Consider the following 17,118-nt stretch of genomic DNA (forward strand, 5'->3'; position numbering starts at 1 on the left):
CGAGTCTCTACACCCCGAGTCTCTACACCCCGAGTCTCTACACCCCGAGTCTCTACACCCCGAGGCTCTAGACCCCGAGTCTCTAGACCCCGAGTCTCTACACCCCGAGTCTCTACACCCCGAGTCTCTAGACCCCGAGTCTCTAGACCCCGAGTCTCTAGACCCCGAGTCTCTACACCACGAGTCTCTACACCCCGAGTCTCTACACCCCGAGTCTCTACACCACGAGTCTCTACACCCCGAGTCTCTAGACCCCGAGTCTCTACACCCCGAGTCTCTACACCCCGAGTCTCTACACCCCGAGTCTCTAGACCCCGAGTCTCTACACCCCGAGTCTCTAGACCCCGAGTCTCTACGCCCCGAGTCTCTACACCCCGAGTCTCTAGACCCCGAGTCTCTAGACCCCGAGTCTCTACACCCCGAGTCTCTAGACCCCGAGTCTCTAGACCCCGAGTCTCTAGACGCCGAGTCTCTACACCCCGAGTCTCTACACCCCGAGTCTCTAGACCCCGAGTCTCTACACCCCGAGTCTCTACACCCCGAGTCTCTACACCCCGAGTCTCTACACCGTGAGTCTCTAGACCCCGAGTCTCTAGACCCCGAGTCTCTAGACCCCGAGTCTCTAGACCCCGAGTCTCTACACCCCGAGTCTCTACACCCCGAGTCTCTACACCCCGAGTCTCTACACCACGAGTCTCTACACCCCGAGTCTCTAGACCCCGAGTCTCTACACCCCGAGTCTCTACACCCCGAGTCTCTACACCCCGAGTCTCTAGACCCCGAGTCTCTACACCCCGAGTCTCTAGACCCCGAGTCTCTACACCCCGAGTCTCTAGACCCCGAGTCTCTACACCCCGAGTCTCTACACCGTGAGTCTCTAGACCCCGAGTCTCTACACCCCGAGTCTCTAGACCCCGAGTCTCTACACCCCGAGTCTCTACACCGTGAGTCTCTACACCCCGAGTCTCTAGACCCCGAGTCTCTAGACCCCAAGTCTCTACACCGTGAGTCTCTAGACCCCGAGTCTCTAGACCCCGAGTCTCTACACCCCGAGTCTCTGGACCCCGAGTCTCTACACCCCGAGTCTCTAGACCCCGAGTCTCTAGACCCCGAGTCTCTACACCCCGAGTCTCTACACCCCGAGTCTCTAGACCCCGAGTCTCTAGACCCCGAGTCTCTACACCCGAGTCTCTACACCCCGAGTCTCTACATCCCAAGTCTCTACACCCGAGTCTCTAGACCCCGAGTCTCTACACCCCGAGTCTCTACATCCCGAGTCTCTAGACCCCGAGTCTCTAGACCCTGAGTCTCTAGACCCCGAGTCTCTACACCCCGAGTCTCTAGACCCCGAGTCTCTAGACCCCGAGTCTCTACACCCGGAGTCTCTAGACCCTGAGTCTCTAGACCCTGAGTCTCTAGACCCCGAGTCTCTACACCCCGAGTCTCTACACCCCGAGTCTCTAAACCCTGAGTCTCTACACCGTGAGTCTCTCCACCCCGAGTCTCACCTTAGCTGGACTTGGACTCGCTGTGACCACGCCCCAGAGAGGAGACCCGGTCTCAAAGATTTCCGTCGAAGGTGACCTAAAGGTGGTCCTGTTCAGCGTCCACGGCCCTCCGGTCATCGCGTGGGGATCGTGGTCATGCACATCGGCGGCTGTTGTTGTTGTTGCTGCTGGCGGTGCTGTTCCTGCTGTCGCCGATTCTGCTATGACTGTTACCCTTGATGTTGCTGATACTGCTGCTGCTGTTGCTGCTGCTGCTGCTGTTGCTGCTCCTACAGTTGCTGGTGTAGCTGACGCTGCTACTGCTGTGCCTGCTATCAGCACCGCCGCTGTCCCTGCCGTCTCAAACTCCGCCGGGTCTTCTCCCGCCGCCGTCGCCGCTATCGATCTGACGGCCGCTGTTGCCGTGAACAGCGTCGCCTCTGCCGGGGCTGCTGTCGCCACTGCTGTCGCCCCGAGGGAGGCCGTGGCTGCTGTCGCCGCTGCTGTCGCTGCTGCTGCTGCTCGTGTAGCTGTCACGCCTTCCATTGCTGTTGCTCTGGACGCTGTCATGCTGGGGAGTTCTGCTGCTGCTGCTGTTGTTGTTGTTGTTGCTGCTGTTGTTGCTGGCACTGTTGCTGCTGTTGCTACTGCTGCTGTTGATTCTACTGCTGTTGCTACTGGTACTGTTGTTGCTGGCGCTGTTGCTGCTGTTGCTACTGCTGCTGTTGATTCTGCTGCTGTTGCTACTGCTGCTGTTGATTCTGCTGCTGTTGCTACTGCTGCTGTTGCCTCTGGCGCTGTTGATTCTGCTGCTGTTGCTACTGCTGCTGTTGTTGCCGGCGCTGTTGGTGCTGTTGCTACTGCTGCTGTTGATTCTGCTGCTGTTGCTACTGCTGCTGTTGATTCTGCTGCTGTTGCTACTGCTGCTGTTGATTCTGCTGCTGTTGCTACTGCTGCTGTTGCCTCTGGCGCTGTTGCTACTGCAGCTGTTGATTCTGCTGCTGTTGCTACTGCTGCTGTTGTTGCTGGCACTGTTGCTGCTGTTGCTACTGCTGCTGTTGCTACTGCTGCTGTTGATTCTGCTGCTGTTGCTACTGCTGCTGTTGCCTCTGGCGCTGTTGCTACTGCTGCTGTTGATTCTGCTGCTGTTGATTCTGCTGCTGTTGATTCTGCTGCTGTTGCTACTGCTGCTGTTGCTACTGCTGCTGTTGTTGCCGGCGCTGTTGCTGCTGTTGCTACTGCTGCTGTTGATTCTGCTGCTGTTGCTACTGCTGCTGTTGCTACTGCTGCTGTTGTTGCTGGCACTGTTGCTGCTGTTGCTACTGCTGCTGTTGCTACTGCTGCTGTTGCCTCTGGCGCTGTTGCTACTGCTGCTGTTGATTCTGCTGCTGTTGATTCTGCTGCTGTTGCTACTGCTGCTGTTGCTACTGCTGCTGCTGCTACTGCTGCTGTTGTTCCTGGCGCTGTTGCTGCTGTTGCTACTGCTGCTGTTGATTCTGCTGCTGTTGCTACTGCTGCTGTTACCTCTGGCGCTGTTGCTACTGCTGCTGTTGATTCTGCTGCTGTTGATTCTGCTGCTGTTGCTACTGCTGCTGTTGCCTCTGGCGCTGTTGCTACTGCTGCTGTTGATTCTGCTGCTGTTGATTCTGCTGCTGTTGCTACTGCTGCTGTTGCCTCTGGCGCTGTTGCTACTGCTGCTGTTGATTCTGCTGCTGTTGCTACTGCTGCTGTTGGTACTGCTGCTGTTACTGCTGGTGCTGTTACAGCAGCTGATGTTTCTACTGCTACTGGTGCTGTTGCTGCCTCTGCAGGTGTTGCTGTGCCTGCTGTTGCCGTGCCTGCTGTTGCCGTGCCTGCTGTTGCTGCAACAGCTGCTGCTGTTACAGTTGTTACTGCCACAGCTGCTGATGTCTCTACTGCTGCTACAGCTGTTGCTGTTCCTGCTGTCACAGCAGCTGCTGTCCCTGCTGTTAGTGTCACGTGCACTGTTGCTGTTCCTGCTGTCACAGGAGCTGCTGTTGCTGTAATTAATGTTGGTCCTGCTGTTGCCACAGCTGTTGCTGCTGCAGCTGTTACAGCTGCTGGCGCTACGGCTGTTGCCACAGCTGTTGCTGATGTAGTTAATGCCGGTACTGCTGTTGCTATAGCTACACCTGTTGTTGATGTAGTTAACGCCGGCGCTACGGCTGTTGCTACAGCTGGTGGTGTTGCAGCTGTTGTTGACGTGGCTAACGCTGGCAGTGTTGTGACTACAGCTACAGCTGCTGTCGCTACAGCTGTTGTTGATGTTGCTGACGTTGCCGCTGGTGGTGTCGCTACAGCTGGTGGTGGTGGCGCTACAGCTGGTGGTGCTGTCGCTACAGCTGCTGGTGGTGGTGCTGTAGCTACAGCTGCTGGTGGTGGTGCTGTAGCTATAGCTGGTGGTGGCGGTGCTGTCGCTACAGCTGGTGGTGCTGTCGCTACAGCTGGTGGTGGTGCTGTCGCTACAGCTGGTGGTGGTGCTGTCGCTACAGCTGGTGGTGGTGGTGCTGTCGCTACAGCTGGTGGTGCTGTCGCTACAGCTGGTGGTGCTGTCGCTACAACTGGTGGTGGTGGTGCTGTCGCTACAGCTGGTGGTGGTGGTGCTGTCGCTACAGCTGGTGGTGGTGGTGCTGTTGCTACAGCTGGTGGTGGTGTCGCTACAGCTGCTGGTGGTGCTGTCGCTACAGCTGCTGGTGGTGCTGTCGTTACAGCTGCTGGTGGTGCTGTCGCTACAGCTGCTGGTGGTGCTGTTGCTACAGCTGGTGGTGGTGCTGTTGCTACAGCTGGTGGTAGTGCTGTCGCTACAACTGCTGGTGGTGGTGGTGCTGTCGCTACAGCTGCTGGTGGTGATGTCGCTACAGCTGGTGGTGGTGCTGTTGCTACAGCTGGTGGTGGTGCTGTTGCTACAGCTGGTGGTAGTGCTGTCGCTACAACTGCTGGTGGTGGTGGTGCTGTCGCTACAGCTGCTGGTGGTGCTGTCGCTACAGCTGGTGGTAGTGCTGTCGCTACAGCTGGTGGTGGTGGTGCTGTCGCTACAGCTGGTGGTGCTGTTGCTACAGCTGGTGGTGCTGTCGCTACAGCTGGTGGTGCTGTTGCTACAGCTGGTGGTGCTGTTGCTACAGCTGCTGCTGGTGCTGTCGCTACAGCTGGTGGTGCTGTTGCTACAGCTGCCGGTGGTGCTGTTGCTACAGCTGCTGGTGCTGTCGCTACAGCTGGTGGTGCTGTTGCTACAGCTGCTGCTGGTGCTGTCGCTACAGCTGGTGGTGCTGTCGCTACAGCTGGTGGTGGTGGTGCTGTCGCTACAGCTGGTGGTGCTGTCGCTACAGCTGCTGGTGGTGGTGCTGTCGCTACAGCTGGAGGTGGTGGTGCTGTCGCTACAGCTGGTGGTGGTGTCGCTACAGCTGGAGGTGGTGCTGTCGCTACAGCTGGTGGTGGTGCTGTCGCTACAGCTGGTGGTGGTGGTGCTGTCGCTACAGCTGGTGGTGGTGCTGTTGCTACAGCTGGTGGTGCTGTCGCTACAGCTGCTGGTGGTGGTGCTGTCGCTACAGCTGCTGGTGCTGTTGCTACAGCTGCTGGTGGTGGTGCTGTCGCTACAGCTGCTGGTGGTGGTGCTGTCGCTACAGCTGGTGGTGGTGTCGCTACAGCTGGTGGTGCTGTTGCTACAGCTGGTGGTGCTGTCGCTACAGCTGCTGGTGGTGCTGTCGCTACAGCTGGTGGTGGTGGTGCTGTCGCTACAGCTGGTGGTGCTGTCGCTACAGCTGGTGGTGCTGTTGCTATAGCTGGAGGTGGTGGTGCTGTCGCTACAGCTGGTGGTGGTGGTGCTGTCGCTACAGTTGCTGGTGGTGCTGTCGCTACAGCCGCTGGTGTTGGTGCTGTCGCTACAGCTGGTGATGCTGTTGCTATAGCTGGAGGTGGTGGTGCTGTCGCTACAGCTGCTGGTGGTGCTGTCGCTACAGCTGCTGGTGGTGCTGCAGCTGTTGTTGACGTGGCTAACGTTGGCAGTGTTGTCGCTATAGCTACAGCTGCTGTCGCTACAGCTGTTGTTGATGTTGCTGACGTTGCTGCTGCTGCTGTCGCTACAGCTGGTGGTGGTGGTGCTGTCGCTACAGCTGGTGGTGGTGCTGTCGATACAGCTGGTGGTGGTGGTGCTGTCGCTACAGCTGGTGGTGCTGTCGCCACAGCCGGTGGTGCTGTTGCTACAGCTGGTGTTGTCGCTACAGCTGCTGGTGGTGCTGTCGCTACAGCTGGTGGTGCTGTTGCTACAGCTGCTGGTGCTGTCGCCACAGCTGGTGGTGCTGCAGCTGTTGCCCGTTCAGCTGTCGCTGTTGTCGGTGCAGCTGCTGTCGCCGCCGTCCCAGGCACGGCTGCGTGTAGGACGATGCCTGGCGGATCGGTGGGAGGGGGGTTAAGAAGAAGATGACGATGATGACGATGATGACGATGATCGTGGGGAGTGACAATCGGGCAATTCACCTGTGAGGCCAGGATCGGTATCTGCAGTGCAGCAGCAGCAGCAGGAATCCGACGATCTAAAGATCACTTCGCTTCACGGACGTCCGAGGAGTTGTGGGCACAGACAGGTCAGAACGTTGCAAACCACTGCCGGATGATCCTCGCGGCAGAAGTAGCCGTGGAAGTAGCCGCTGAAGTAGCCGCTGAAGTAGCTGCTGAAGTAGCCGCAGAAGTAGCCACTGAAGTAGTCACAGAAGTAGCCGCAGAAGTAGCCGCAGAAGTAGCCGCAGAAGAAGCCGCTGAAGTAGCCGCAGAAGTAGCCGCAGAAGTAGCCGCAGAAGTAGCCGTAGAAGTAGCCACAGAAGTAGCCACAGAAGTAGCCACAGAAGTAGCCACAGAAGTAGCCGCAGAAGTAGCCGTAGAAGTAGCCGTGGAAGTAGCCGCTGAAGTAGCCACAGAAGAAGCCGCTGAAGTAGCCGCAGAAGTAGCCGCAGAAGTAGCCGCAGAAGTAGCCGTAGAAGTAGCCACAGAAGTAGCCACAGAAGTAGCCACAGAAGTAGCCACAGAAGTAGCCGCAGAAGTAGCCGTAGAAGTAGCCGTGGAAGTAGCCGCTGAAGTAGCCACAGAAGAAGCCGCTGAAGTAGCCGCAGAAGTAGCCGCTGAAGTAGCCGTAGAAGTAGCCACAGAAGTAGCCACAGAAGTAGCCACAGAAGTAGCCGCAGAAGTAGCCGCAGAGGTAGCTGCAGAAGTAGCCGCAGAAGTAGCCACAGAAGTAGCCGCAGAAGTAGCCGTAGAAGTAGCCGTGGAAGTAGCCGCTGAAGTAGCCACAGAAGAAGCCGCTGAAGTAGCCGCAGAAGTAGCCGCAGAGGTAGCTGCAGAAGTAGCCACAGAAGTAGCCACAGAAGTAGCCACAGAAGTAGCCGCAGAAGTAGCCGTAGAAGTAGCCGTGGAAGTAGCCGCTGAAGTAGCCACAGAAGAAGCCGCTGAAGTAGCCGCAGAAGTAGCCGCTGAAGTAGCCGTAGAAGTAGCCACAGAAGTAGCCACAGAAGTAGCCACAGAAGTAGCCACAGAAGTAGCCGCAGAAGTAGCCGTAGAAGTAGCCGCAGAAGTAGCCGCAGAGGTAGCTGCAGAAGTAGCCGCAGAAGTAGCCGCAGAAGTAGCCGCTGAAGTAGCCGTTAAAGTAGCCGCAGAAGTAGCCGCAGAAGTAGCCACAGAAGTAGCCGCAGAAGTAGCCGCTGAAGAAGCCGTAGAAGTAGCCGCAGAAGTAGCCGCAGAAGTAGCCACAGAAGTAGCCGAAGTAGCCACAGAAGTAGCCACTGAAGTAGCCATAGAAGTAGCCGCAGAAGTAGCCGCTGAAGTAGCCGTAGAAGTAGCCGCAGAAGTAGCCACAGAAGTAGCCGCAGAAGTAGCCACAGAAGTAGCCGCAGAAGTAGCCACAGAAGTAGCCGCTGAAGTAGCAGCAGAAGTAGCCGAAGTAGCCACAGAAGTAGCCGAAGTAGCCACAGAAGTAGCCACTGAAGTAGCCATAGAAGTAGCCACAGAAGTAGCCGCAGAAGTAGCCACAGAAGTAGCCACAGAAGTAGCCGCTGAAGTAGCCGTAGAAGTAGCCGCAGAAGTAGCCACAGAAGTAGCCGCAGAAGTAGCCACAGAAGTAGCCGCAGAAGTAGCCACAGAAGTAGCCGCTGAAGTAGCCACAGAAGTGGCCGCAGAAGTAGCCGCAGAAGTAGCCACGGAAGGAGCCATAGAAGTAGTCGCAGAAGTTGCCACAGAAGTTGCCACAGAAGTAGCCGTAGAAGTAGCCACAGAAGTAGCCGCAGAAGTAGCCGCAGAAGTAGCCACAGAAGTAGCCACAGAAGTAGCCACAGAAGTAGCCGTAGAAGTAGCCGCAGAAGTAGCCGCAGAAGTAGCCGCAGAAGTAGCCGCAGAAGTAGCCGTAGAAGTAGCCACAGAAGTAGCCACAGAAGTAGCCGTAGAAGTAGCCGCTGAAGTAGACGCAGTAGCCGCAGAAGTGGCCACAGAAGTAGCCGCAGAAGTAGCCACGGAAGTAGCCGTAGAAGTAGCCGCAGAAGTAGCCACAGAAGTAGCCGCAGAAGTAGCCACAGAAGTAGCCACAGAAGTAGCCGTAGAAGTAGCCGCAGAAGTAGCCACAGAAGTAGCCGTAGAAGTAGCTGCAGAAGTAGCCGTAGAAGTAGCCGCTGAAGTAGCCGCAGAAGTAGCCATGGAAGTAGCCACAGAAGTAGCCGCAGAAGTAGCCGCAGAAGTAGCCGCAGAAGTAGCCGCAGAAGTAGCCGCAGAAGTAGCTACGGAAGTAGCCGCAGAAGTAGCCACAGAAGTAGCCGCAGAAGTAGCCGCAGAAGTAGCCGCTGAAGTAGCTGCAGAAGTAGCCGCTGAAGTAGCCGCAGAAGTAGCCGTAGAAGTAGCCGCAGACGTAGCCACAGAAGTAGCCACAGAAGTAGCCACAGAAGTAGCCGCAGAAGTAGCCACAGAAGTAGCCGCAGAAGTAGCCACAGAAGTAGCCGCTGAATTAGCCGCAGAAGTAGCCACAGAAGTAGCTACGGAAGTAGCCGCAGAAGTAGCCACAGAAGTAGCCACAGAAGTAGCCGCGAAAGTAGCCACAGAAGTAGCCACAGAAGTAGCCGTAGAAGTAGCCGCAGAAGTAGCCACAGAAGTAGCCGTAGAAGTAGCCGCAGAAGTAGCCACAGAAGTAGCCACAGAAGTAGCCACAGAAGTAGCCGCAGAAGTAGCCGCAGAAGTAGCCACAGAAGTAGCCGCAGAAGTAGCCACAGAAGTAGCCACAGAAGTAGCCACAGAAGTAGCCGCAGAAGTAGCCACAGAAGTAGCCACAGAAGTAGCCGTAGAAGTAGCCACAGAAGTAGCCACAGAAGTAGCCACAGAAGTAGCCGCAGAAGTAGCCACAGAAGTAGTCACAGAAGTAGCCGCTGAAGTAGCAGCAGAAGTAGCTGAAAAAGTATCTAGAGAAGTAGCTACGGACCCCCGCACTTTCAAGGGCACCAGCGCTAAACGTTTTCAAGCGATCAATTCCGGTTCAGTGATTCTGCACTTGTTCAGTGACTATAGTACTACACCGCCTTCAACTTCTATGAATCGCTGGGTGTTGCTAGATGCTTTAAAGCCATCAATTCCGGTTCAGTGGTTCTGCACTTGCTCTGTGACTATAGTACTACACCAACCTTCAACTTCTATGAATCGCTGGGTGTTGCTAGACGCTTTCAAGCGATCAATTCCGGTTCAGTGGTTCTGCACTAGCTCTGTGACTATAGTACTATAGGATGTTATTAACCAGGAAAAAGCCACTAAGAGGTGGGGCCTTACCATCAGCCCCACCAAAACTAAGCACCTGCCTGGGTATTTTGTACCATCGGACACTCCACCCCCACAACTCCCAATCGGTGATGGGGCAATTGTGGAGAGAGGGGAGAGTTTCCCATACCTGGGCGGTGTGCTCATGACCGGCTCCAGTTTAACAGCAGAGGTCTCACTCCGAATCAGTCGAGCGGCAATATCTTTTCATCGGTTGCGTAACGCTGTGTGGAAGCTACCTGGTCTGTCGCTCCGCACTAAGCTTCAGGTCTTCTCGGCCACGGTCATTCCCTCCCTTCTCTACGCTTGCGAAACGTGGACCCCCCTAATGGAACATCTTCGCCGGTTAGAAACATTTAGGCTGGCCTGCCTACGATCCGTCCTGGGTTTAACCAGACTGGATTGTGTGAGGAGCTCACAAATCCTTGAAAGATCTGGGCAGGGTCCCATCGGTGAGCTCCTCCGACAGGCAAGGCTGCGATGGCTGGGTCATGTAGCCCGCATGCCCAGCCACCGCATGCCGAAACAGCTTTTGTTTGGCCGGATAGAGGGGGCTAAGCGGGCGCGGCACGGGCTAGAGAAGAGATGGAGTGATGTGGTACAGGAGGACGTGGAGCTGAGTGGACTTGCCGATGACTGGTACCAGCGGTGTCAAGATCGGCCTCTGTGGAGGAGGCTCGTGAAGGATGCTACTGGGCAGTTGGAGGCAGTCGCCCTCCAACAACAACGGAGTGTGTGTGTGTGTGTACACGTGTGTGTGTGTGTGTACACGTGTGTGTGTGTACACGTGTGTGTGTGTGTACACGTGTGTGTGTGTACACGTGTGCGTGTGTACACGTGTGTGTGTGTAGATGAGTGTGTGCACCAGGGAGCCGTTGTTGTTGTATGAGTGTGTGTGAATGTGTGTGTGTATGAGTGTGTGTATGTGAATGTGTGTGGAGACACGCACAGTCTTCTGGGAGGACGCAGCGCCGCGTGACGTCGTCAAAGAGCAGCTGGGATGGGCAGTCGAGGAAGCAACCATCGACCCTGAGACACACAGAGACACAGAGACACACACAGAGACACCGAGACACACACAGAGACACAGACAGAGACACACAGAGACACAGAGAGAGAGACACACAGAGACACAGACAGAGACACACAGAGACACGGAGACACAGACAGAGACACACAGAGACACACACACACAGACACACAGAGACACACAGAGACACACAGAGACAGAGACACCGAGACACACACCGAGACACACACAGAGACACAGAGACACCGAGACACACACAGAGACACACAGAGACACAGAGGCACACACAGACACAGAGACACACAGAGACACACAGAGACACACAGACAGAGACACAGAGACACACAGAGACACACAGAGACACACACAGAGACACACAGAGACACAGAGAGAGAGACACAGAGACACCAAGACACACACAGAGACACACAGAGACACAGAGACACACAGAGACACAGAGACACAGACACACACAGAGACACACAGAGACACACACAGAGACACACAGAGACACACAGAGACACAGAGACACACAGACAGAGACACACAGAGACACAGAGACACACACACAGAGACACAGACACACAGACAGAGACACAGAGAGACACAGAGACACACACAGAGACACAGAGACACACAGACAGAGACACAGAGAGAGACACCGAGACACACACAGAGACACAGACAGAGAGACACAGAGAGAGAGACACACAGAGACACACACAGAGACACAGAGACACAGACACACACAGAGACACACAGAGACACACACAGAGACACAGACACACACAGACAGAGACAGACAGAGACACAGAGAGACAGAGAGAGACACAGAGAGACAGACAGAGACACAGAGAGACAGAGAGACAGAGACACAGAGAGACAGAGAGAGACACAGAGAGACGCACAGAGACACAGACAGAGACACAGAGACACAGATTCGCAGAGAGACACAGACAGAGACAGACAGATAGACACAGACAGACAGACACAGACAGAGAGACACAGACAGAGAGACAGCGAGAGACACAGACATTTAGTTCCATTTTCCATTACTATTGGTATAGCCCTGTGAGCCGTTCGGCTCTTGAATCGCGTGCAACCACAACAAGCAAAAAACCGTGACCAAGAACACGTCTTAAAGTGACTACTTTGTGAGTGACTGTGCAAACAGAAAATCCATGGGAAAAAAAACATGAAAAATATTCCTGAAACAGCACCGTACACCACCAACGGCTGTGTGCAAAAAATCCCAGTGGGATGCAAGTCAAAATAACAACAACAACAACCACAAGACAACGAAGATTAAGGCCATCAGTCTGACTCCGTACTACAATAAACAAAAACATGGCCAAAACCAAAAACAACGTTTTCGAAATCACCAAAATAAAAGCCATAAATCCAATGTAACAGTGATCATAGGGACTGTGACCGAATTTTTTTCACTATAAACTACATAAACAACATGTACCACCAAACCCTAGAGCCATAGCTGGCTGCATGAGTTACTCCACAACAACAGGAGCATCAGTCGGAGTATTAAACGTTTTTCAATGCACCTTTAAAGATCAGCGCGCTAAATCAAAGTACAGAATAATACTTTGCAGAGGTAATCCAGAGCGAAACACTTTATTTTATTTTAGGCCGCTGAATAGCAGTGGCAGCTAGGGGTGTACAACTCCTCTAGAGCAGTTCTGAGTGAAAATCTCATTGGTAGCGATTCAAGTTGCAGTTTATTGGCAATAGCATTCCAGACCCTGGGGGCATCAATAGCAAAGGCCATTCCTCCAGTTTCTGTACGGCAATAGGGGAATGTGAAGCTGGTAAATGAGCGAAGACCTGAGGTCAAATTTGTTCTTTGAAACAGAGAGGAGATCCAGCAGCAGGTAGTCTGCGGATTTTCTTTGTAAGTACATCGTTGAATAAATAAGATCATCTGGTGCACAAGCCGTCGAACATTAAGAGATGTTAAGTTTGACCCAATGTAGAGATCACAGTGGTGAGTCCTATATGGGCAATTCAATGTAAATCTTCAGGCCGAGTGATAGATGGAATCAAGCTTCTTCAGTACAGTACTTGGGGCTGATTTATACACGATGTCACAGGAGTCAAGTAGAGGCAGTATGGTAGCTCTTATCAATTCCAAACAGAACATTGGGGGGAAGCAGTGCTTGTGTCGATACAGAAAACCAATTTTTATTTTTGTCGTTTTACCAATATAATCAATGTGATCTTCAAAATTCAGTTTTGAATCCAGGATGACCCCAAGATACTTACAGATCTTGACTTGCTCTATTTGATAATTATTCAAGGAATGTAACTGGGGAAAAATAACTTCCTGCTTTAGTCCCGGTGAGAAGCATAGCACCTTGGTTTTGGAGGTATTCAGGGACTAGTTTAAGAGCAACTTGCTGATGTTGTAGTTTGTTGAAATCACCCTGGAGCTTAGCAATCACGTCATCCGGAGAGCGGCCAGCAGTGATCAGTATCGTGTCATCTGCAAAATCATTTACCCTGGAATGATCCAGTTCAGTGCCCAAGTCATTGACATAAAGAGAGAACAAGAGGGGGCCGAGGATGGAACCCTGTGGAACCCCTTTTGTTATCTTAACACTGTTTGACATCCAGCCATCTGTGAATACAGTTTTGGGTGCGAGAAAAGAGGTAATTTTTTTTATCATTCCACTGCGTGTTTGGAGAAACCGAGGCAACTTAGTTTACTAAGTAGGGTGTTGTGGTCTACTGTATCGAAGGCTTTGGACAGGTCAAGAAAAAGACAGGCACAGTACTGCTTATTATCAAGGCTACTGTGAATGTGATTCAGAGAGTCCAATGCAGCAGATGTGGTGCTGTATTTTTTTCGGAACCCAGATTGGTTTTGGATGTGATAGATTGTTGGTGGACAGGAAACTGCTAATTTGGTGGTTCAATAATTTTTCTAAAATTTTCATCAACGGGGACAAAATTGAGATAGGTCGCTAGTTATTGGGATCATCTTTAGGGCCCCCTTTGTGAAGTGGATGGACATAGGAATGTTTCCATTCTAGACGAACTGATGCTTCTTTGATGGACAGGTTGAAAATATGGGCTATAGGTTTGTATATTAGGTGACCAACAGTTTGTAGAGCAAATATGGGAAAACTATCTGCTCCGGTAGAGGAGGACCCTTTGAGGTAGGACAGTTGTTTCAGAACATTACTTTCGTGGATTGGTTGGAAACTAAATTCGTTTAATGTTTGGACAGGGGTGTAGGAATTTGCAGGAGCAGGGGTGACTCCCAATACATTATCAAAAAGATTACCAGCTTCAGAAAAATGAAGGTTAAAATTGTCAACTATTTTTTTGGAGGGATCTGAAAAATATTCCCCATTTCGGTGAAGCTCAACAGGCAGATTTTCTGTTTTGGATGTCTTTTCGATGCATTTGATTGTTTCCCAGAAAATCCTGGCATTTCCATGTGATTCCAGGAGAGTGGAGGAAAAGTTGGGCATTTTTTGCATGCCGTATTTTTTTGACGCATCTATTCCTTAAAATCCTGTGTTCTAGCCAGTCACTCACCAAATTACTTTTCTGAACACATGCCCAAGCCTTGTCCCTAGTTTTCATGAGTTTTAAATCGAACGAACGGAGCATGTTTGTCAAGAATTTGGAGAAACATGTGTACCTGAAGGTCTCCCAAGCCGTGGTCAGGTTTGGGGATATCACAGACCTCGTCAATATCCGAGTGAAGCACATCATTAGTGAATGCCTGAGTGCTGAAGTGCCTCAAAGAGTGCTTCTCAACCAATTTTAGGGGGGGCTTTGGGTCTGGCTGATGATCTCACCCCAAGAATGAAGGAGTGATCACTAAGGTTATTACCCAGAACACCAGTCAGTGCGAAATTGTGAGGGGCATTTGTCAATAGGACGTTTTCAAGCAGAGTTGACTGTCCCGGATTTTTTTAGGTTGGGTCTTGTGGGGACATTAATTAATTGAAACAAGTTAAATTCATCTGTAAAATGTGTGGCCACGGCCGGCGGGTTTAGCCAATCCCAATTTAGATCACCCACTAAAACGATTTCACCTTTAGCGAGGCCCTCAAAAAGCTCTCTCAGTGCCGATGCAGCTTCAACATCCTTCCCACAAGGTGGTCTATAACAGCACACTGCCAATATCTGTTGATTGTTTGGGAGAGTTATTCAGAGAGCCAGACCTTCAAAGTAACATTTTTTTTAAACAAGGAGTGAGCTGGTGAACATGCAATAGCGTTACGAACATAGATGGCAATTCCACCTCCTTTAGATCCTCGATCAAGCCGAAAAAAAGGCTGTGGTTCTCAATCGTAATCTGCAAGTCATTGACGGCAGGAGTGAGAAATGTTTCTGTTAGGCAAAATAAATGTACGAGGTTAAGATTTGCCACTTCTAGTTGCAGCTGACTTAACTTAACCACAAGCCCTCTGATGTTGACGTGCAGAACGCCAACACCTTTTCCTGCCAGAAAAAATCGACGGAATTACACGAGTCCTTAACATTTGGGCCAGGATGGAGCTCAATGCCACCCAGAAATAAGAAAAGTAGAAACGAACAGATTTCAAGCTTCCGTGACTGCTACGCTCCATACTCTTTGCTTCCATTGGGTAAAGTCACGTAGGTGAAAATAAAATAACAAAACAGTCACGACGTTTCGGCCACAACACAAGCGGCCTTCATCAGGTGAAGGGACGAGACCGTCTCACCTACGTGCCTTTACCCAATAGAACCAAAGCGAGTATAGAAATGAACAGTTTGCACGGGGGGCTTTCTGTGAAAAGGGTGAAGAGCGGCGAACCTTGGACGAATATCAGCAGCGCGCGGACGGTGTTATTTTCGAGAGCACGATGGAGTTTGTTAGGGGTGCTGGTGAACGACGAACGGGACGAAGGAAGGGTTTAAGAGGACGCAATGATGGAGTGTAGAAGTGTCTGAGGGCTGTCCACACGAGCAGATGCGGTGGCAAATCGAGCCACGAGTGTGGACGCGAAGCGACGGTGGAAGCCGTTTGTAGAGTTGAGCGTGGCGCTGGATATGGCCCGGCAGGGCCAGCGGTATGACACACAGCAGGAGAATTGCCATCTCTATGAAATATCCGGGGTGAACACAGATTATGAGGACGTCCATATATGACGTCACGCCCCTAAGGGGGGCAGGGGGGGGGGTCAGACGCCGTGTGACGAGGGGGCGGGGTCAAAAATCGCATGAGGTCATTTAGGCTCGGCCCCAATTGCAAGCAAGCGCCCTACAAACACAAACCACGTGGGCAAACACCCTAAACGTGCTCACACAGACTCATAGACACCCAGAGACCCACGGAGAACCCACAGACACCCACTGAGACCCAGACTCACGGACACCCATAGAGACCCACCATACTCGTATAGACACGACGCTTAGAGACCACCAGAGACCACCAGAGACCCACAGAGACCCACAGAGACTCATAGAGACCCACACTCATAGAGACCCACACTCATAGAGACCCACAGAGACTCATAGAGACCCATACTCATAGAGACCGACACCCATAGAGACCCACACCCATAGAGACCCACACTCATAGAGACCGATACTCATAGAGACCCATACTCATAGAGACCCACACCCATAGAGACCCACACCCATAGAGACCCACACTCATAGAGACCCATACTCATAGAGACCATCACCCATAGAGACCCAAACTCATAGAGAACCACACTCATAGAGACCCACACCCATAGAGACCCACACTCAAAGAGACCCACACTCATAAAGACCCATACTCATAGAGACCCACACTCATAGAGACCCACACTCATAGAGACCGACACTCATAGAGACCCACACTCATAGAGACCCACACTCTTAGAGACCCATACTCATAGAGACCCACACTCATAGAGACCCACACTCATAGAGACCCACACTCATAGAGACCCATACTCATAGAGACCCACACTCATAGAGACCCACACTCATAGAGACCCATACTCATAGAGACCCACACTCATAGAGACCCACACTCATAGAGACCCACACTCATAGAGACCGACACTCATAGAGACCCACACTCATAGAGACCCACACTCATAGAGACCCATACTCATAGAGACCCATACTCATAGAGACCCACACTCATAGAGACCCACACTCATAGAGACCCATACTCATAGAGACCCATACTCATAGAGACCCATACTCATAGAGACCCATACTCATAGAGACCCACACTCATAGAGACCCACACTCATAGAGACCCACACTCATAGAGACCCACACTCATAGAGACCCACACTCATAGAGACTCATACTCATGGAGACCTATACTCATAGAAACCCACACTCATAGAGACCCACACTCATAGAGACCCACACTCATAGAGACCCATACTCATAGAGACCCACACTCATAGAGACCCATACTCATAGAGACTCATACTCATAGAGACCCATACTCATAGAGACCCACACTCATAGAGACCCATACTCATAGAGACTCATACTCATAGAGACCCATACTCATAGAGACCCACACTCATAGAGACCGACACTCATAGAGACCCACACTCATAGAGACCCACACTCATAGAGACCCATACTCATAGAGACCCATACTCATAGAGACCCACACTCATAGAGACCCACACTCATAGAGACCCATACTCATAGAGACCCATACTCATAGAGACCCACACTCATAGAGACCCACACTCATAGAGACCCACACTCATAGAGACCCACACTCATAGAGACCCACACTCATAGAGACTCATACTCATGCAGACCTATACTCATAGAGACCCACACTCA

At 52.3% G+C, this 17,118-nt stretch overlaps 2 protein-coding genes across 2 annotated transcripts in view; both read right to left on the minus strand.

The window, feature by feature from the left end:
* Window positions 1–17,118, minus strand: part of LOC142908377 (uncharacterized) — a 65,834-nt gene that overhangs the window by 19,228 nt on the left and 29,488 nt on the right. Inside the window, exons 3-7 of the mRNA XM_076058948.1 lie at window positions 6,669–6,832; window positions 6,525–6,571; window positions 6,357–6,427; window positions 6,083–6,259; window positions 1,509–5,809 (exon numbers count right to left, since the gene is read on the minus strand). Of these exons, the coding sequence (XP_075915063.1) occupies window positions 1,849–5,809; window positions 6,083–6,259; window positions 6,357–6,427; window positions 6,525–6,571; window positions 6,669–6,832 (4,420 nt within the window). The 3' untranslated portion in view covers window positions 1,509–1,848. The remainder of the gene's footprint in view (window positions 1–1,508; window positions 5,810–6,082; window positions 6,260–6,356; window positions 6,428–6,524; window positions 6,572–6,668; window positions 6,833–17,118) is intronic.
* LOC142908378 (uncharacterized) overlaps window positions 5,731–17,118 on the minus strand; it is a 44,334-nt gene continuing 32,946 nt past the window's right edge. The window contains exons 5-6 of the mRNA XM_076058949.1: window positions 10,231–10,310; window positions 5,731–5,890 (exon numbers count right to left, since the gene is read on the minus strand). The gene's annotated coding sequence lies outside the window, so the exon portion shown is untranslated. The remainder of the gene's footprint in view (window positions 5,891–10,230; window positions 10,311–17,118) is intronic.

Source organism: Petromyzon marinus (assembly GCF_048934315.1).
Source record: "Petromyzon marinus isolate PM22_M1 ecotype Great Lakes invasive population chromosome 80 unlocalized genomic scaffold, UKy_Petmar_22M1.pri1.0 chr80_unloc.5, whole genome shotgun sequence".
Lineage (NCBI taxonomy): Eukaryota > Metazoa > Chordata > Hyperoartia > Petromyzontiformes > Petromyzontidae > Petromyzon > Petromyzon marinus.